Below are 21528 nucleotides of genomic sequence, written 5' to 3'. Positions count from 1 at the left end.
GGTGGATGCAGCACTGAGACGAGTAAAGAAAAACATAAACGGGCTGTCTCGTGTCAAGCGGGCCAGTCAAAAAATATTCCCTTTTGTACTTGAATGGGGATCTCGGGGAAATGACCGAAGTTCGTCCGCTTCAGATAAAAGATCACTTAAAGTAATGTTCAGATTAAATGATAGGCCTACTCATAATAACTGTATAAACTGAAGATAATTTTTTCGTTCTGCGAACTATTGAAAGACAATTCAAGAATGGTGGAGATGAAAACATTACTGACTGAGGAAAGGATGTGGAAATCGCAGTACTGCTGCAAAAAAAGAAAAAAAAACGACTCACTAACTCAGATCCCACCCCCAATAATTTTGAACAGGTGCACAAACACCGGCCCGCATATCAATTCCGATAATAAATTGAATCTGTTTTATTCTGTGGCAATGCTCATTTTCAACGCAGGGTGCTCTTGATACTGCCGCGGACACACCACGCGGCGCACTCTGTAGGAAACGCCCCAGTTTTGGTCAAGAATGGGATTTATTTACAAGAGGTGCCCTATGTACGTCGTGCCCTCTGTCACAGCCAAGAAGAGGGTCTAGTCTCCTGGGAGTGAGCAGCAGCAGAAGAGAGGAGTGGGTTTAGTAGTCACTGACGGCTTAACACTCAAGTGCCATCAGGGCTGATCACAGATTTACATTGGGTGTGCTGACTGAGTGTGCACGTGTGTGCGTGTGTGTGGTTGAGAGAGTGAGTTTGATATTTTCACTGGAATTTTGGGAAGAAAAAACACACTCCAGTATTCCTGAGAAAGTTTTATTTCCACAAAGATTTCCACATAAATGTGCCCAGATTTGGGCCACTCATAGGAACACAGCCCAGCACCTCTTCTGTTTCTTTCTACCTTTAACACAAAACACTTCCTGTATCCCTGCTAACTTAAAAAAAAAATTTCTGTTATTTTTAATTGGTTTAACCGAGCCAACGGTTAGTCCGGAAGTCGAACCTTTCTAAACGTCGTGGTGTAACCAGCTATACTAACGTTAAGCATTATTTCCTATCGTACATCCATAAGATCTCTCCAATAGCAAAATAATATTATGAAACTGACTGACTGTTAACACGAATATGAACGTTATTAATGTGAACGTGTCTCAGCTGAACGTCTCAGTCGTCCTTTCCACACAGGGCCAGCAGGCCTGCCTCCAATACACCGCTGGATTCAGCCTGCAGGAAAGACAGAACCACCCCTTCTTTAAATATTCATCACGTCTCCGTATACGAGGCTGGCACCACCTCCACCCTTTAATATCCGTCGAATCTCCTGTTGCGCCGTAAAGGATTGAATTACACGGGCCTCTCTCGTGCTTTCATTTCATATTCTTTACGATGGCGTTTTATCGTCCTCCCGAATTTGTGAATTAAACTGATAGCACAACAAACGTATACACAACTGCTCTATACATGGGCCGGAGCCCACCCTCTCACTGTTAATAAAGGAATATCACTGTATTACACTACCGAAACCCAAGCAAAGCTTATAAAACTGTAAATTAGACAGATTTTTACTTTTCCTTCAGTGTAACTACAGGCCCCCCGTTCCTGTAATTCATCTTATGACTAATGATTCGAATTAAACCACAGGCACACTGTGGCCAAAATGGAGTTTGTTGTGAGAAACGCGCTCACCATGATGTCCTGCTGCAAGGGTTTCTGGTACAGCTTCTTGTACTCCTGCGCCACCTTCTTCATGTCCTTCTCAGACCGGGACACCAGCAGTCGGATGAGAGCCTTATTCCGCGTCCCGAACCCCTGCGGGAAATCCGGTCCGCGTTTTACTATCCTGCACACTGTAACCGGGCCCTCCAAAGGGAACACAGGAAACTCCGGCCCAGGTTTTCATGCATGCTGTGACCGCACAGCCAGTGGCATGCCTTTACATTACAGGCATTTAGCAGGCTTACACAACTTTTTACATATCATTTTACATTGTATCCAAATTTACAGCTGGATATATACAACAGCAATGCAGGTTAGGTACCTTGCTCAAGGGTACAATGGTAGAATCCTACTGGGTCCGACTAGGGTCCTACTGGGGAATCAAACCTGCGACCCTTAGGTTACAAGACCAACTCCTTACCCATAAACTTTACCGCAACTTTATTTACTCGTGTCATGATTGTTATATACAGAAGTTTTTCCCAGAATGCTTTTGCATTAAGTGGTGACAGTAAAAGCCAGGCTGGCCAGTGGAGGATGGGCTCCCCCTCTGTAGCCCAGTTCCTCCCAAGGTTTCTTCCCATTGGGGACTTTTTCCTCACCATCCTTTGGGTGTTTTCTCCCCACTGGCATTTTTTTCCCCTTTTTACCTCATGTGCTTGCTTTTTGGGGGTTCAGGCCTGGTGTGCGCCCTTCTTGCTCTGTTTCTTGCCTTGTTACTCTGTAAAGCGTTTTTGCGACAGTTCACCGTAAAAAAGCACAGAATACTGAGTAGAAAAGGCTTTACCGCCATGGCGAGGTGCAGCTTCTCAGCGAAGAACGCAGGCTTATTCATGGCGCATTTTGCTGACGTGAAAAAAGAGCATAAAAAGGACGTGAGACGTGAGATGGAGGGTACTTATGACTGACGTGAGCATAAAGCAGACAGTGAGAGGCTGTCAGCACAACATTACATCACAGGCATTTAGCAGATGCTCTTATCCAGAGCAACTTACACAACATTTTTTACATAGCATTTACATTGCATCCATTTATACAACTGGATATATATATATATATATATATAAAGAAGCAATGCAGGTTTAGTGCCTTGCTCAATGGCAGTGTCCTCCCTGGGATTCAAAACTGTGACCTTTATGTTACAAGACCAGTTTCCTGCCCATTATACTACACTTCTGCCCACAGCAGGTCTCATTCCTGTCATACTTCCACAGGGAGTCTCCACAGGTGAACTTCAGCAGTCCTGTCTAACAGGAACAGCCAGGGACATACCACACACTCCCTCTTACGCACGGGGCACAAACACGCCCCCGCACGCCCACACTGACACGCACACGCACACACACACACACACACTTGACACGCACACGCACACACACACACACACACACACGCAGACAGCTCTAACTGCGCAAAGTCGAATTCAGACGGGCGCGTGCGCTCACTGATCGCGATCAGGCACTTCTCCACGTTCCCGCTCATCTCGCCGTCCAGGGCCTGCGTCATTTCCGTCTTGCTGTGCTTCCCGTACCTCTGGAATACTGGAGAGAGAGAGAGAGAGAGGGGGGAGCGACCGTGTGACCGCTGAACAGCTTCCGCGTGCGGTCGAACCGCGCGACGAGACGCACTCAAACAACCCGCGCCCGCCACCCCCTCTCTACGGGCATCTCACTTTTTCGGAGTTGTGCGTCGCTCCTGGTCGTGAAAATGTGGATGAAGACGGTGTCGTTGGTTCCGTTCCTGTCTTCTCCGGCGTTGAACAGAGTCTGCAGAGTGAAACGGTACAGGACCGTGAACCGAAACTCAGCCCTGTGTCTCTACTGAAGCCAGCCATTAAAACACCATATGAGAGATCTACCTCAGAACACACTCACTGTAACACACACTGCATTAGAGATCTACCTCAGAACACACTCACTGTAACACACTGCATTAGAGATCTACCTCAGAGCACACTCACTGTAACACACACTGCATTAGAGATCTACCTCAGAGCACACTCATTATAACACACACTGCATTAGAGATCTACCTCAGAACACACTCATTATAACACACACAGTCTAGCAGGTCCTTTCTCAATGTATATCAGTCTACGAAAAAGAAATCTTACTTGTGCATCACTGTCTGCCAGGTCGTTATCAACCTTAGTTTCTTCACTCCTAGTGCCCTGAAATTACAACAAGCAAGACAGATAGAAAGGAGAGCAGAATTAATATAACAACACACACACGCACAGTACACACTCACATACTCTCTCTCAAACACACACACACACACACTGTACACACTAACATACTCTCTCAAACACCCATGCACATACTGTACACACTCACATACTCTCTCTCACCCCACACATATGCTCATACACACACACCTTCACACACTGTACACAAACACCCACGCTGTACATGTACACACACGCATTCACGCACGTCCCACCTTGCAGAGGTTGAGCAGAGCATCCTGGAAGTGTCCTGAGTTTTCTTTATCAATGTCCTTTTCCAGATCCCTCTGGTACTCTGCACCATTCAGAGAGAAATCAGTTACAATCGCCACAGATACACACAGACACACACAAGCACGCAACCATACACATGCACACTGACAAACACACAGGTGCACATGCGCACTGAAACATGCACATGCACCCTGACACACACTCACAAACACACAAGCACACAAACACGCACATGCACTCTGACACGCACACACTCACACAACAGCACGCAAACAAACACATGCACTCTGACAAGCACACACAGGTACACATGCAGACTGACACACACACACACAAACACAAATACACAGACATCAGTCACCAAAACTATAATCTGTGATCAGCGTCAGACAAACTACTTCATATTACAGCAGACACATGCATACACACGCATATACACATTTGTGCATGCACACAGACTCACACATATATATATACACGATCAGCCACCACATTAAAACCACTTACCTAATATTTTGTGTAGATGGAAATGGATTACGTTATTGGGAGTTATTACACTATTGGTAGTTTATTACATTATTAAGGGCTACAGGGCTATAAAAAGCTAAGATATTGTTAGAGGGTGAATTATTTCCACATGATTTTAAAAACTCTCGACGGGTCAGAGCTGTTTTGATGGCACGAGGGGAACCTACACAATATTAGGCAGATGGTTTTAATGTTGTGGCTGATCGGTGTAAATATACATTTACCTTTTGTATAAACGTTTTTGATCTGTGTGATCTCTGCGTTGGTTCTCGTTACCAGAACCTCAATCAGGATCTCTTCATCGGTGCCAAGACCCTGCAGCCAAAAATAATTACAATAGAGTATCCCACTACACGGGTTGCAGGGTGACGGAGTTCATTGTGGACTGCAGTGTGGCTTCCGGACCACTGGGTGGCGTGCTACCTGTTAGGGGATCACTGGGTGCTCTGTTACCTAGGTAGCCCATCTGACCTCAATGGTTCATCTCACCTTCATGGCCTTCCTGAGCAGATGTGCATCATACTGCGCTGGAGTCATCAGCAACGCCAGCGCCAGCTCCTCCAGGTCGCCCTTCAAGACGGACACCAAGGTCGCATCCAGAGCCTGCAGGAAAACATGCCCAGGCGGAATTTAACGCGCCACGCCCCGAGGGCATCTGCACACCTCTGCTCGGTCCCGGGACAGGTTAGTCAGGCAGGACCGAGCGGCGTCGTCGGAAAACCTCGTCGCGGAACTGAGCGTCAACCGGCGGGGGCGTGGCCTCACCTTCCCGAAGGCCTGCTGATAGGCTTCCTTGATCTGCTGACGCTGCTCGTTGTTCCTCTTCACCAGAAGATCGATGATGGCGGCCTCCTCCACACCTGAAGGGGGCGGCATACAGCTACGTCAGACTTTCCGAAAGCCAGCCCAACCCGAACCGCAAACAAGAATCTCCAACTTGACCCGCCATCGCAGGTCACCCCGCTCAGAACTCTGTGGTTACTCGCTATCCAGAGATCCCAGATCCTTCCACGTCTCACTCTACCACAGCACCTCTGCATGGGTGTGTGAATACTCAACACTTTAGTGTTGGGCTGCATGAATCTTGATTCTGAATACTGAGCTCTTGTTGGTCAGTGTATGTTGTCAGTGAACACTTGAGAGTTGGCATGCGGGCACTGAGCACTTTGTGTGTCGGCATGTGTGAATAGCTATCTCTTCTGGATTGGTTTGTAACCGCACACTGAACACTTCGTGTGTTGCGGTGTGTGAATCATGATACTGAATACTGAGCACTTGTTTGTCAGTGTTGGTTGTCAGTGAACACTTTGTGTGTTGGGATGTGTGAATAGCTATCTCTCCTGCATTGGTGTGCATGCACACACTGAACACTCCTGTGCTGGGGTGTGTGGATGCTGTCCATCACCTGGAGCCTTGATGGCTCTGTCCAGGAGAGATGCATCCTCGCTGGCTCTGAAGAGGGGATACGGGACGACTGTCCCATTGAAGGTCTTCTGCAACAGCGTGCAAAAAACAAAACTAGGAGTGACCCAAAATCGTTACAAAAAAAGTAAACACACTCAAGTCTGTACACTCAAAACGTATCCTGAATCAAGACTAAAATACATAAACGCACTCAAATCTGCATCCTTGGAAATTCCCTTGAATAGGTATGAAAACCTATAAATGTCTCAAATCTTCTGCACATTCCTGGCTGGGACCAAATGTTATCTGTTTAGAGTTGAATTAACACTGTTAGAGTTAAATTAACACTGGACAAGACAGCAGAGACACCACCATCTGTCCTCAGATGTTCTCCAGAATACACGGTTCTTTCCCTCAGAAACCAGTAACTTACGTCGACACCATCGTCTGTCTTCAGGTTAACTGCTTGTCTGAATAAATCTTTCAGGAATGCCATAGTGGAGGGTGGATCTGTAGGAAAGCTGATGCGGAAAATCATTTTTAAGACTTAAAATGTTATTTTCTACTTTCACATTAAGTTTAGATTTTATTTCGCTTTCTGTACCATTTTTAAAATTTAATCTTATACTGAATACTGTTCATGTCACTCACCCTTATCTATGCATTTATTTGTGAACATACTGAATACAGATCATGACACTGAATAAAGGAATCTGACAAATATGTTGTTAAAATATTTCATTGACACAAATACATGAAAGAACACATGTTCATGTTAAGTGACATTGTTATCATTTGATATCTTGTGGTATGCTTAACCTGTTAAGTAAAAAATAGGTTTGTTCTTTTGTTTGCATGGGAAAGTGGGGGCATTGCAATGTTACAAAATTCCATAAGAAAACAGGCCCACCATTATATGCATTACCAGCAATGTATTCTTAATGAATAACCACAATGGAGTTGTGATGTAATACAATGAAGTAACACAAGATCATATTCTTAAACTGAGAACTGACAGGCACTCAATGTACAATGAGGTATTCTACAAAAAATATAAAATGCTGAATACTGTCTCACCTGTTGTTTTGCGTGGATGTCCTTGCGTCTCCGGCTAAAATCTTGTGGAATGACGGTTAAATGAAGCAACACACCTAATGAGTCCACTCCCATGCTCTCTTCCCATTGGCTGAGTTCCCACATATATCAGAACACCGCAGTTCTCAACACAGCCCTCCCTGTGTGTACTGCAAATCAGAATTGCAGTGCAGTTGAAGTAAAGAGACATTGCACGAAGCAGGCAAACCTAAAAAAATGTAAGAAATATAATCAAGGCTGTATGAAGATAGCACGGCACGTAGCCTGCATGCTAGGTGCTAGAACAAGTCTCACAGTTGCATTCAGAGGCAGAATTTGTGTTGAGTGCAGTCCTTTAGAAAGTCAGTGTGGGTGTGTGATAGGTAGGTTTACCTGAAACTTCCAGGTTAACCTGTTTGGGGATCTGTTGTAACAGCAAGGTGAGTAATTATTAAAGTATCCACAATGGTATTTTGTGCAGAGGTGTGATCGTGTAGTTACTGGGTAAATAAAACAGATAGAACCATCGAGCAGGAAAATATGTTCTGATATGTTATATTAGAATAGCACTGGGCTAACATTCAGACTCCCCCCTGTAATGAATGTGTTGTGGGGTGAAAATTATTCTTTGATTTCTAAGTGCGGGTAGTGTGGACTCCCGGTCACTGAATCTAAACCATTTTGTGGGAAATGAAGTTTGTGGAAGAAATTAAACATGTTTTTCACAACCTTAATTGGAAATTGACGCTAATGAAAAGAAGAAGAAAAAAAAACACGTGGGAGGGGGTTGTTCACCGGTGGACCCAGTGGTGAGAGGTGTTTAGGAAATTCCCGTGAAAGCAACACTTCGTCTTCCCAACTGCAGCAATCACTTCTGTTTAACAGGAAGTGCGCAGTTCAGACAGAGATCAATCAAAACATTTTTAGTTACCCTATATCGTAAAAATGAAGCAAAAGGCACCTTCTGCGTGGTTATTCAGCTCTCCCTGTGCAAAATGGATTCACAATCAGTCCAGCGACTAGTAGTGACTCGTCTTGCACTGGAAGGAAAATTTATTTTTATTCAGTATTAGGAAAATATATTTTCTAATAAAATTTTCACAATATAAAAATTGTGTCTAAAACATACAACCATGTGACCAAATACACAAAATATTGTTGTCATCATGTTTTTTTTAAAAACGAAACCACTTTAAACATATTTATTTACACTTTCTGAGGTATATCGATACTGTGGTGCTTTTACACTGGTGTGTACCATTGTATGTACTGGAGGTCAGAAGGCAGAGGTCAGGGGTCGTATGAACATATGAACACAAGGGAGGATTTCATATTTCAGTGATCTGCATGGCTCTGGGCAGAAGCAGAGTAACAGTCCCTGGCTGGTAGAAAACAATCACACATCTGTACTGGAATGCCGTCTTACACGCTGGGCCTGTTCTGTGTGGGAGCTGTCTGCTCAATACTCAGAGGAAACAGCTCACCACTCGCCTCCCATGCACACAGACAAAGGAGTATTGTACATACCAAATGTGAATGCAACGTAAGTACAATACATGTGAACATTTAAAACTTTTATTCTGAATGATCTGGGGTCCTGTTCTGAAAGCTGAAAGGGTATAAGATATTTTCATGCAAAAATAAGCGAGACCGGGTACACAAAGAAAGTACACAAAAAAAGGTTTTATGATGTGGGTTACTGTGTAATGAGGGATTGGGGCATCAGGAGGCTTTCTTTTTTATTTTACCGTTATTTCTTGCCCTGAGCACTGATAAGGGAACGAGCGGCGCTGTTGGCCAGAGAGGAGTCTGTCGCAGGCGCTGACCTCAAATTTACGGCGTGTTTGTGGCCCGTTTTGTGGATACTGTGGATATTTGCATGATTACCATTCTGCGGACGCCGGCATCCATACCACTAGGGGGCAGGAGCAATAGGGCTACAGAGATATTTAAAAGGAAATCATCTGCTTTATTTCAACATTAGCACCAGAATAAGAGAGGCAGTGACGACCAAAGGAAGGCCAGAGATGTTGTTTAATGGTAGTTATAACATATTTATATCAGTTTTTATAGCTGTGAAATCATTCCAATAATTGATACTATGCATGATATGAGCTTAGTCATCATAGACCACACATGAATAAAAAGCAATGAAAATATAAACATCATATTACATTTTTATTGGGGGATTTCGGGGAGATAACATTCAATTACAAAAAAGTATCCAAGCTGAGTTATTTACCTTTTTTTTCTTTTTTTTTACAAACAGAGATCATTACACTGTGCATACCTGTGTTATTAGATTGCACAGGACTGCACTGTTAGATTGCGCAGGTCTGCATCATTACACACATACGTATCACACACACATACACACACATACACCCAATGTCTCATATACAGTCATACACACATTTGCACACACATACACACACACACTGTCTCATGCATGCATACACACTCATATATACACCCATTGACACACACACCACGCACATACATGCACACACACACACACACACACACACGCATAAACTGAATTCAGACAGCCCTGAGATGGTTTCTCTGGCCCTGATGAGTGGCGTGGTCTGTATGATTTAGTGTCTGGGGGGCCCGCCCCTCCCCCTGCCCCGCCCTTGCCCTGCCCCTGGCACCTGCATGGAGTTCCCAGGGAGGGGCCCAGGCCCTCGGGGGCCTGGGGGGCGGGAAACAGCCCCACGGGGATTGGGTGCAGCCAGTGACACGTCTTTCTGAAGCTTCACCCCACTGGGCGCTGCTCCCGGCTTCCCCGACACCTTAGGAGACTTGCCCCCAGGGTCACTCTTGTTATCTTAAAAAAAAAAAACAACAAAAAAAATCTTAGCTCTCTGCCTCCACTCCAACACTGATCTACCACTACTCTTACACTGCTCTGCCTCTAACACTGATCTACCACTACTCTTACACTGCTCTGCCTCTAACACTGATCTATCACTACTCTTACACTGCTCTCTCTTTACTCTAACGCTGCTCTGCCTCTACTTTAACACTGCTCTGTCTCTACTCTAACACTGCTCTCTCTTTACTCTAACGCTGCTCTGCCTCTACTTTAACACTGCTCTGCCTCAAACACTGATCTACCACTACTCTAACAGTGCTCTGCCTCTACTCTAACACTGCTCTGCCTCTAACACTGGTGTGACTGGTGATGGGATGGACTCTGTAGGTTGTGTGATTGGACTTTCTCTCTCTCTCTGGCTGTTCTAATGGGTTTATTTGTAATGATATGAAACATTTAAATTTGAGTTAATGTGGGTGGGGGGGGGGGGTTGCTTGTGGGTGGGGTCAGTGGCACTCACCTGTACTGGGCTCGGGGGCGGCCGGGGGGATCAGGGAGCGATTGGGGAGCAGATCCTCCAGGTCCTTCATCACTTGATTAGTGCTGTCTGTGTTATTCCTGCGATTCTTCTCTTCATCCCTTTGCTAAGATAACGGCATCATCGGGGTTAATAATGGGATTTGCAGGGGCAGAATATCTGTCCCCAGCGTGTGAGAGCTGACTGCGCCCACGCCTCACTCACCATCTGTATCTTCTTCTTCAGATCCATGTTGGAGTTCTGGTAAGCCGTTGAGACGGAGTTCAGGTAGTATATGGCCAGTCTGTGGGAGAAGAGATATTTTACACCTCCAAAGACCCATAATGTTATTTGGTTACCAAGTGTCATTTTGGAGTCTCCAAATGGTCTTTTTGGAAGCCCGCCTTGACATAGCTTAGAAAGAACATTGCAGAATACCTATTCTTGGTGGCATTATCATCAGATTTGAACCAGGATTTGAACCAGTGTGTCTGTGTGTGTGTGTGTGTGTGTGTGTACACGGTTTACTCACACCATCAGCAGCACAGCCGGTATAATCAGGCCGGGGTTAGCAGCGTAGCTGAAGAGCGTCCCGATGAAGGCCGGCAGGTCCAGGTCTATGGTCTCCATGATCACGTCGAACATCTTGGCCTTCCCGCTGCGGGTGGGGAGGGAGAGACACAGGCAGGCTGCTACACCCCGAACGCGGCTATTAGCTCGAAACCACCCCCGTCCCGGGCCCCGGGCTCACCTGAAGGGGCCGCAGTCGAAGGAGGGCGGCAGGGTCATGATGGTGTAGACCACGGGCAGCAGGCTGAGGAAGAGGATGAGCAGCAGCAGGCCCATGTAGAAGTTGTTGGACTTGGAGGCCTTGAAGACGCGCTCGTGCGGCACGTTGCAGCTCATCACCGCCCAGCACTGGTAGTACATGGACGTCAGCAGGCGCAGCACGTTGATGCCCACCAAGCCCGGCGCATAGAACGCCCCCATCCTAAAAAAAAAACACGAACACGAACCGCGGGGACGCCGCGCAGAGAAAGCATGTTTCACGCTTGGTCACGGTCCAAAATAAGCACACACTTTGACCCTGCACACACAGTCCTAAAACACACATTAACCGTGCGGTCACCACGCAGAGAAAGCACGTTCTACGCTCGGTCACGCTCCAAAATAAGCACACATTTAGCCCTACAGTCACAGTCGTAAAACACTCACATTAAACCATGCGGTCACTGTACTGAGGACCACATTTAATCCTACATCCACTGTCCTAAAACACACGTTAACCATATGATCATCATGCTGAGAAGCGCATTTTAAACCCACGGCGATGATCCTGATACACACATCCTAAAACGCACATATATATTACTCTCAATGGAAAGGTGAGTTGAGTCCTTCAATTGTGATTCGATACCACGGACCATGTATTATGGATTAAGTATTCCCATTACATGTTATGTATTATGGATTATGGCTGATGGCCTTCTCACCATATCATCCCTTGGTTGAAGACCAGGCCCAGAACGTTGCCGCTGATGTCAAACTCTCCGTACGACGGCTGAAACAGGCACACAGGCAGAGACCCCACAGGTTCAGACACATGGTAGGTACAGGACAGCATAATCCCAGAACGCAAAGAAAAAGAGGCAGCCATCAACGTGAAACGTGGGCAGCAGTGTAGTATACTGTCTTTTTCCCATCTCACAAACACACGCTAGTGTCAAACTACTGGCGTGCTACTGTTACATTCCACACCACTTAAAGATAATGATATAAAGTCAATACAGACCACCCCCCCCCCCACCCCCCCGGCTCATATCTATAAAGAGCATAACGTTCGCTCACCGACTCCTGTACACAACACTCACAACACAGCTGTACCTGTGGCCCTGACACCAGACCAACAATACTGTACGTCTGTGACTTAAACCAATCAAATGGACTTAAAAGCAGGGGAATACTCACAAACCCCGCCTCCAGGTCCCAGCACCAGCAGTAATTGAGGAACCTGACGATCACGGCTCGCAGGAAGTCTCCAATCAGGATCGTCAGGTACGTCACTTGAATGTCGGAAACCGTGAGCTTCACAAATTCCTGCGGACAACGAGACGCACGTTTGTCTTCACCTCAGAAGACGACTCGCTCACGATCGGCTCGGTAAGACGATCGTAGGCCGTCGGCACGGCGACTCAAGTGAACCGGAGGGGGAGGGGCGCGGGCGCTCACGATTCCGACGGTGGTCTCCCAGCACGGCCCGCGGATCACGTCGGAGGGGTTGATGGGGGGAGGGGTGGCGCCGGTGTCGTTGTTGTTGGCGGTGAAATTGGCGTAGTACTCTTTCATGGCCCAGATCGACGCGTTCCTAATGGATTCCTCTTCGTCAAGCTGAAAAACACAAAGACTACCTCGTGCTTACGCTGTACACAGCTCAAAAACCAGCCCTACTCCCATAAATCTGTGTTATACACAGAAACAAGCACTACACCCAGTAATCATCCCTAGACTCTAACCCTCCTCCAACTATAAGCCTGCATTTCACGAAAAACGCCAGCGTCACACCTGAAGATGCTACAATGCAGCACCAAGAAGACTGAGATACCACGTCTGAAGAAGGGCTATTGGAGTTATAAAAGGACAGCAATGCTCTCTGGTACATAAGGACAACAGTACTTCCTGATAAAACCTGACCTAAAGAACCTCATGGACATTCTGGATCCAAAAGGACTATAGTACTTCTGAATACAATATATCTACAGTATATCCTAGTAGAAAATACCTAAAGCACATCCAAAAGACCTACACTACTTCAGAATTACTTAAATGAATGCTGCTTTTGTATTCAATTCAGTAATTTGCAAGATTAACTACATTTATATTTGCCATAAAAATGTTTAATAAAAAACAAATTCATAAATTGTTATACATGTTTCGATCATCATTGAATTTAACATGAAATTACCTTTGCGTTTACTTCGTCAAACAGGGCGAAGAGAAAGGTGTACAAGTTTCCCAGAAACAGGGCGAATATTCGGCCTAGTTGCCACTTCAGGGCGATACGGGGGTGATACTCCTCCAACTCAGCGATGGTTTCAAACAGCGGCGGGCAAACCAGGCCAAGCAGCGACATTATTATCTCAACCTATCAGAGAGAGTCATCCATCATTACATCATCACACTAGTCAGTCATCTGTCATTACACCAGCACACTCGCGAGTCATCCATCATTACATCATCACGCTCGTGACATCACAATCTCAACCTATAACAGAACAAAAAACTTTATTACACTAGTATGCCAGAGAACAGGATATGACCATATCACTACACCAGAGACATCATTACTCAAACCTATCAGCGAAGACCATTACACAACAGATGTCAAAATTTGAACCTCTCTGAGAATATTCCATTACAATTTCATTACACCAGAGACATCAGCTCCTCTGCTGAGGAAGGAATCAGCTTGGCTGTAAAGGACGGCATTGGTGGCTTCGGCGGAAGGGGGCGGGGCCTCATTACCTCATTCTTTTCGTACCAGCTCAGGTCGTCCCGGTTGGCGAACTCCTGCGACCTCTTCACCACGAAGTAGATGAGGTAGCCGCTGCCGCCCAGGCTGCAGATGATCAGCACGTTGGCCAGGACGCGCAGGAAACGGCGCAGGTGAATGTTCTCGTCCTTCTGGTTCTCCTCCTCGTCCACGATGGACTCCTGCAACCGCACGGCAACAACATGGCGGGTCACGACGCGACCGTAACCGGCGCCGAGGCACCGACGCAGAAAACAGGAAGCGCGTTCATGATACGGGCGATCCTATTGGTCCGCTGAGGGGAAGAAGCGCGTAGCGGTCCGCGGCGTTACCTTGAAGCTGGTGGTGATGGAGGCGTACTTGTTGTCGGCCGTTTCGGAGTTCCCGATCAGGTAGTCCCAGCTGGTGAACATCTTCCAGCCGAAGGTGAACTCCCCGTCCTCGCCGTCCCCTCCGCCCACATCCGCGTTCTTAGCCATCCTATCACAGAACGGGAAGGGGGCGGAGCCTGACACATATGACCGCAGGCTAGAATTTAACTGATGTATTAACAATGTAAATACATAACATACTTACGTTCTAATCACAACCATTAAACTGTATCCAAAAGTGCCGATTCCCACCATGAGATAAGACAGTGGAAGCCTGAATTTCAGGAGACCAATCGTCCGTTGATTGTTGTAATAACCATAAAAGAGAACCGAGTACTTGCAATAACCCTGAAAGAAAGAAATATTCACAATTAGTCAGTAAAGCATTTTATGAACCATATGAGACAGAGGCCATGAACACAAGCCAACAAACCAACCAATAATGAGCTTCATTCAAACCAGCCAATCATGAGCTTTAGCCAAACAAGTGCCAATAATGAGCTTTATTCAAAGTTCTGCGGCTGTGAATTTATGGACACACATAACAGAATTTGAGGAGAAACTAATACATGTATGTACAGACGCATGCACACACACATACATGCACGTACACACACACACGCGCACACACACTCTCACGTGCCGCGCACGACCCACATTGAAGTCCATGAGGACAGAGTAGTCCATGGCAGTGGGCTGCTCTGGTCTAGGAACGGTCTTCCTGGGGATCGAGCCGTATGGCAACCCCATCAACACCTGCAGGGAAACAGTGCATCACAGAGACACGTTCATACACAAACAAACACACACACACACACACATATCCCCTTAAAATACAGTCGGGATCTGGCACCTGCACAGACAGACACTAACTGCGGCATATGCCCCACTGCCCTGAGACAGCAAAACTCCCCCTTTGTCAGGATTATTTTTAGGCGCCCTTTGCGATCGCAATCTGCACCCCTCTGGTCCGCAATCGTAAAAAATGTAACGGCCACGCGGGAGACGATGGACCCACCTCTGGAATGACCACCAGCCCGAAGGTGAAGCCGAAGAGGACTAAATTCATCCCGTACATCCACCGCAAGAAAATGAAGTAGGAGGCCACGGACGAGCCAAAATGGCCTGAGGGCACAGACAGACAGACAGACAGACAGACAGACAGACAGACTGTTTAATGAAAATACACCAAGTGCTCTTTTATAAACACGAGGCTAAAAAGGGTCCTATTTGCACACATTTTCAGGATACGACGTACGGCCCAACACAAGACAATGTGTATGCAGTTATGGCCTCCGTTCTCTTAGTGTGGTTTCTTTAAGGAGAGTAGAGTAGAGTAAAAAATTTCTTGTGCACAAAGAGTCCAAAACATTTGGGGCCTGATTTACTAAGACCCTTAGCATGTGCAAAACTATTTAGCTCACACAAAATCAATAACGTGAACCAATGATTATGGAGAGAGATTAGTCTCAATATTATTGACATTTCTCCATTATTTCTCCATAATATGCAAAAAAAAAACAAAGGTTTTGAAGGTCTCAGTAAATAAAGTGCTGTGGATTGGAGTGGGCTGACTGGCTCTAGATTAGACCAGCTAGAATGACTGTACTTTCAGGTTATTCCACAAAGTGGTGCTGTCACGCTTTGCAAAACCATGTCAGTGCGATGAACCTCACGGGAGGCGGAGAAAACATCTTACGGCTTCTCTTGGGATTTGTAGTTTTTTTAATCCGAGTTACAGACAATATGGGGGAATTAAGAGGAGAAAGGTTTGCTTGAAATTACTAACTTTCAACTTCCTTTATTTTCCTCTCCCAGGGGATGCAAGCTGTTTTGAAATTATCAAAGTCTCTCTGAAACTTGATCCATTTCTGAAAGATGAAAGAGACTCACAGTGAAGTGGATTCATGTACAGATAAAAGCAAACAGAACGTTTTCAGTCATAAAGTTATAGGAGAAAATTAATTGTTGCATTACATATTGCAAAAGTTGCTACAATGACAATGAGTGCATTGGCAGTTGATAGGGTGGAGTAGTAGTAAAGTAGTTAGAGAGTATAACAGATTTAGCAGTAGTGTCCATGCTAGAGTTGAAATATAATAGCACAGAGTACCTGCTGAATTATAATAATAGAGTAGAATAGCAGTTAGTAGTGCAATACTAATAGTGCTGTTGGAGTAGAGTAATAGAGTAGCTGATGGAGCACAGTATTAGAATAGAGTAACTGTCAGGGTACTATAATAGAGTAGAGTAACTGTTGAAGTACAGTAATAGAGTAGAGTAGCTTTTAAATTAGAGAAGTAGAGTAGCTATACTTCTCACCTTCATCATCATCACTTTGTAAGCATAAAGTTTCCTGCCTTTACCTTTACCCAAAGCTCCCTCAAATTTATCCACAAACTGCTGAGCATCTCTGAAATTCAAAGAGGTAAAACAAATTTTTTTTTTTTAATACAGCTTGGCAGAGAACGAGTGAAACATTGGACGCAATGAGAACTGGTGACCCAACCCCCATTTAGGGTTGGGGAAAAGAAATCGACTAATGAAACAGAACAAAAATTTTTTTTTTTTAAAAACCTCCTTTTCCTCCTAAATAAAACAGCGTTTGTACTTGAGGTGCTGCAGCCTCCTCTTCATGCGCCAAGGTTTGTTCCTCATGTTTGAGATGAGTTTCTTCTTCTCCTCCACCTCCTCCATCAGTCTGGCCATCTCTCCTTCAGACATGGACTCTTCTTCCTCAGAGTGGGAGTCTGAGTCTGAGGAGCTGAGAGGCGTGGCGAGAGGGAGACAGAGAGGAGGGAGAGAGTGAGAGAGGGGGAGAGAGAGGAGAGATAGGCGGAGAGATGGACAGGGGGAGAGAGAGGGAGACAGAGTGAGAGAGGAGGGAGAGGGGAAGAGATGGAGACAGGGAGAGATGGAGAGGGGGAGAGAATGAGAGAGAGGGGAGAGAGACAGAGAAAGAGAAAGAGAAAGAGAGGGTCTCCATCCTCTTGAACATTACAATCCCAGTCCTACTTGTTGAGGAACTAAGAGCAGATAGTTCTATTTCACGTAAATTCATTGTCAATATTATTATTATTATGTAAGCTTGTTCACATAACCTTTTCTACACACCATCATTCCTACATCAATACATAGATTATCTTCCTCTTAAGAATGTCTTGTTATTGTATCGTATAACCGCATGTAACCCTATAGCCACGGGCCCTGATGGAAGTGTGATATCAGCACGTTTCCGCGCAGTGCCACACTCTTCCGTACCTGCTGTCTTTCTTCTTTTTCTTCTTGTTGTCCTTCTCGTTTCCCTTGTCCTTGCCCTTGCCCTTTCCTTTGGCATCTCCTTTCTTCTCCTTGCTGTTCTGCTCTTCTTTCTGTTTCTTGTTGGCTCCCTTCCGGTTGCGCTTGCCGCCCCGCTCTTCCTCGCTGTCTTCCTCGCTGTCCTGCGCCTTCGCAGCTTTCTTCTTGTTGGCTCCCTTCCGGTTGCGTTTGCCGCCCCGCTCTTCCTCGCTCTCTTCCTCGCTGTCCTGTGCCTTCGCTGCTTTCTTCCTGTTGGCTCCCCTTCGCCTTTTAGGGGCCTCCTCCTCTTCCTCGTCCTCATCTTCATCGTCACTGGGTGGCTTCTTGGCCTTGCGGCCGGCTGACTGTCTCTTGTTCCTTCGAGGTCTTCTCGCTGTCTCCTCTGTCAGATGGGCATACACACACGAACACACACACACACACACACGAACACACACACACACACGAACACACACGAACACGAGCAATTGAAAACACACACAAGCATTTACGAGCATAAAGCAGTTAAATCTAACAAATAACACAATGGACACACAACACTGAAATCAATATTAACAAACACACACACAAAAAGTACAAAGATACGTAACACCACTTCAACACATACACCAAGTGTGTACCCCCCACACACACGCACAAGTATGCACTCACCTTCACTACTCTCTACTTCTCCATCAATTTCTATTCCCACTGAAATAAAAACAAACTGTTTGTGGCCATTTTGTTTCAACTCATCTTAAATTTGTTAATGTCTTCATTTAAACTTTCTAAAATATCCAGACGCTAAAATTTCCTGTTCCATGTTCTAAAGAAGGACAAGAGTAAACATATCCGTTTGCTCCTCATTTTTGGCAGTTCCCTGCCATCTTCGCAACTGCAAAAAACGTCATACTCCATCCTTACCATCTTCCATCTTTGTTTCCAGATCGCTTTTCTTGCGCGGCATTTTCGACTGAATTCCTTTGTCCGGTAGGTTTGAATCGTCTTGTCAGCTGGAGGAAAGAAACTCGAGTGAATGACACCTGTGGAACGTTAGCGCACGCGAGCGGCTCTTCACTCTGGGGATCGGTAGGGCTGGGTTCAAGTAACTGATTCAATGTCTCCATGACAACAGCAAGTGATATTCCATAACAGATAAAGACCTAAGACCACGAGTTCTAAAACGCAAATACAGATTAAAACGAAAATTATCACGTTCTTATGGAAATGCAATGGCTCTCAGTGTCACTGCTGATCCAAAACACATTATTCACAAAGAATATCAGACATCACAGAAAGCAGAAGGTACAGTGCAGGTTACCAAACTAAGTCGAATGGGTGCAACTTTCCTCTGGTTCCCCTGTCAATCAAGTTGCCGAACAGTAAGCACTGGGTTACTTGTGCTGAGGTGTAATGTGTGTTTTTGAAGGCGTAACATCCTTGTGTCGAATGTGTGTGGATGTGTGCATGTATATGATATGGAAGGAAAGGTGCGATATTTTGTGGAGAATGTGCAACATCTTGGAGTGATCTCTCTCTCTCTCTCTCTCTCTCTCTCTGTGTGTGTGTTTTTTTGGTTTGTGATTTTAATCTGTTTAATCTGAGACCAACAGCAACTCTCGAATGGCCCAGACAAATTTATTCTGGAGACAAGAAAGACGTATATCTTATCTTATCATATCAATGTTTATTTATGGTTATCGACAATAATAATAAATTGTGTTTTGGTGGAGATGTAATAATACGATATCAATTACACAACGATTTTGGAAAAAAAACTGTCATGACAATGAAAGTCAGGAATCTGTTAACAACCAAAGAAATGGGTATTAAGGCAGAAAAACATTCGACTTAAACCTTTTTAACGCACTCTCACTCGTCTAGACATGCGACACCAAAACCACAGATGTCACAGGCCTAACAGCCTAAAGCTTTAATGAAGGTTTAGGTTTCCATTTTAGAGACAGTTGAACACTTCGAAAGCTGCTGTTTCGTGCTTCGATAATTTGGTGATTTTCAGGAAACAAATACATTCAAACAAAAACATAGGTAACTAGTCAAATACCTACATTTATATGAAAATATACTTTACATATATGAATAGAAATATTGGAAAACGTTGTAACCACACCAATTGTATATGAACTGAATGAAACACATTTCTGAATAGCTGACACGAACGAACTCACGCGCAGTTATAGCCCTGCATCGTATGATGAAGCATGCAGAATGTAAACCTGCACGCACGCAGGCACGCGAACTCACCTGCATAAACACCACCACGCCCGATGACTCCCGCTAAATAATGAAAGGGAACACGAGCTCCCGCGGGGGCGTTAAACGCGGCACTTTCTGTGGTTATTGTATGCACGTGCCAGTTCGTTACAGCTTTTCACACCGCGTTTCTCTCCCTATCACTCAACCGACACATGGCTCCAGGGGTTGCCGTGTGTCGGTTCTGATTCAAGAACAATACAATGTCTGAGTACTTCTAAAGGGACTTAAAAATACGTAAAATTTCACTATAGCCTACTTAAAATATTCATTGAAAGATGGTGTGCTGGGCTGGGAAATGCTTACCCCAGCACTATCGCTGATATGTCCTCTCCTTTCGCATTATTATTATTATTTATTTATTTATTTTTCAACTGACATGGGCCTGTTTAGTTGTAATTTGCTATAACTTTTGTCAGTCTGACGTAACAAGAAGCAGAAACGATGACCAATTTCTTATTACTTGACTTCTCAAATGATTCAAAATTAATATTTAATGCTACTGCGCATGAATTGTTCATGAGTATTTAAATGTTAATGTTCCGTGTCCGGGGACAAGGTGGGCTAATAGCAATTAATGTCGAAAACATTTCGTGTCCTGAAGTTGTATTTGGCTGACGATGACAAAATTAATTAGGGATTTCAAAATAAACCTGTTAGGGTGCACCGGCAGCTGGACGCTTTTTTAAAACAGCGGAGACTCAATTGAGGAACACCGGTGGTTTATTTAGCTACAACAGGTGCTAACCCCATGAAGAATATATAGTGGTTTAAAAAAAAAATAAAATCAATTAAAAAATAATAATACAACCAAAACAAAGTAGTGGGCTGTCTACTTCTCCATAACTCCCTTGTTAAACACATCTAGGTCTGAAAGATTAGGAACAGCAATTCTCATTTCATGGCAATTCTCTATTCTTCAGTCAAGGTATTTAGCTATGAAGGCGTTCCATGAACTTGCGCCTGCTCTTCTCCCCGTGAAAAGTGTTTAAAATGTACAAACACTTCATTTAAGGTGTGGGTAAAATATACATTGTAAAAGTAATTTTGGATATATGTAATTAAATTGTACTTTAGTGTACTTCAAATAAGTAAACAAAATCTCATATGCTTATAGTGGTATTTTAGCATACTTTATTTTAATCTCTGGACAGCATACTACTAGTATACTTCCTGTACTGTAACTTCCTTTACCTAAAAATGCATTGTAATATTTATGAAAAGTGCTCTTTATTTTAATCCTGGTAAATTATACTAATAGTATATTTCCTGGAAGTATACTTCATTTCATTAATTGTGAGTGTACTTAAAACATCCTTTTTGAAAGTATATTTTAAATAGCAAACTACTTTCCCCGCAGGTTTAGCATCAGAGAAACGGACAGAAATGCACCCCTTGGATGGACAGGCCAGCTGGAACACTTACTGCTTCACGTTTCGTTTAGCTTTTTGTTTTCATTAATTTTATCAAACAAGGTTTTCTGAACAAAAAAAGGCTTCAGCTAAATTTATTTGTTTTCCGGTGTGGGGCCAAACAAAGCTTTAGCCTAAGAAAGAGAGATTTGCAACTTA

At 44.7% G+C, this 21528-nt stretch overlaps 2 protein-coding genes across 2 annotated transcripts; both read right to left on the bottom strand.

Annotated features, from left to right (window-relative positions):
- Positions 1-788: 788 nt before the first annotated feature.
- On the bottom strand, positions 789-7487 carry LOC118212215 (annexin A1-like). Its single transcript, XM_035389900.1, has 13 exons — positions 7176-7487; positions 6532-6608; positions 6100-6187; positions 5460-5554; positions 5184-5297; positions 4919-5009; positions 4148-4227; positions 3819-3875; positions 3378-3471; positions 3151-3246; positions 2493-2551; positions 1676-1798; positions 789-1213 (listed from the first exon to the last, which is right to left on the bottom strand). The coding sequence occupies exons 2-13, from the start codon at positions 6592-6594 to the stop codon at positions 1154-1156; spliced, it is 1020 nt and encodes a 339-aa protein (XP_035245791.1). The 5' UTR covers positions 6595-6608; positions 7176-7487; the 3' UTR covers positions 789-1153.
- Positions 7488-9337: 1850 nt separating this feature from the next.
- LOC118213017 (transmembrane channel-like protein 2-A) lies at positions 9338-21328 on the bottom strand. The gene is made up of 21 exons (XM_035391609.1): positions 19949-21328; positions 18608-18696; positions 18356-18394; positions 17669-18086; positions 17019-17171; positions 16730-16820; positions 16197-16278; positions 15426-15532; positions 15065-15163; positions 14613-14755; positions 14369-14516; positions 14030-14218; positions 13470-13649; positions 12737-12895; positions 12476-12604; positions 12001-12068; positions 11259-11498; positions 11040-11165; positions 10733-10811; positions 10511-10634; positions 9338-10002 (listed from the first exon to the last, which is right to left on the bottom strand). Exons 2-21 carry the CDS (start codon positions 18648-18650, stop codon positions 9770-9772), a joined length of 2850 nt encoding a protein of 949 aa, XP_035247500.1. The 5' UTR covers positions 18651-18696; positions 19949-21328; the 3' UTR covers positions 9338-9769.
- Positions 21329-21528: the final 200 nt, after the last annotated feature.

Source organism: Anguilla anguilla, chromosome 14, assembly GCF_013347855.1.
Source record: "Anguilla anguilla isolate fAngAng1 chromosome 14, fAngAng1.pri, whole genome shotgun sequence".
Taxonomy (NCBI): domain Eukaryota; kingdom Metazoa; phylum Chordata; class Actinopteri; order Anguilliformes; family Anguillidae; genus Anguilla; species Anguilla anguilla.
Note: the sequence above shows the minus strand (reverse complement) of the source record. Positions and strands in the feature narration are given on the sequence as shown.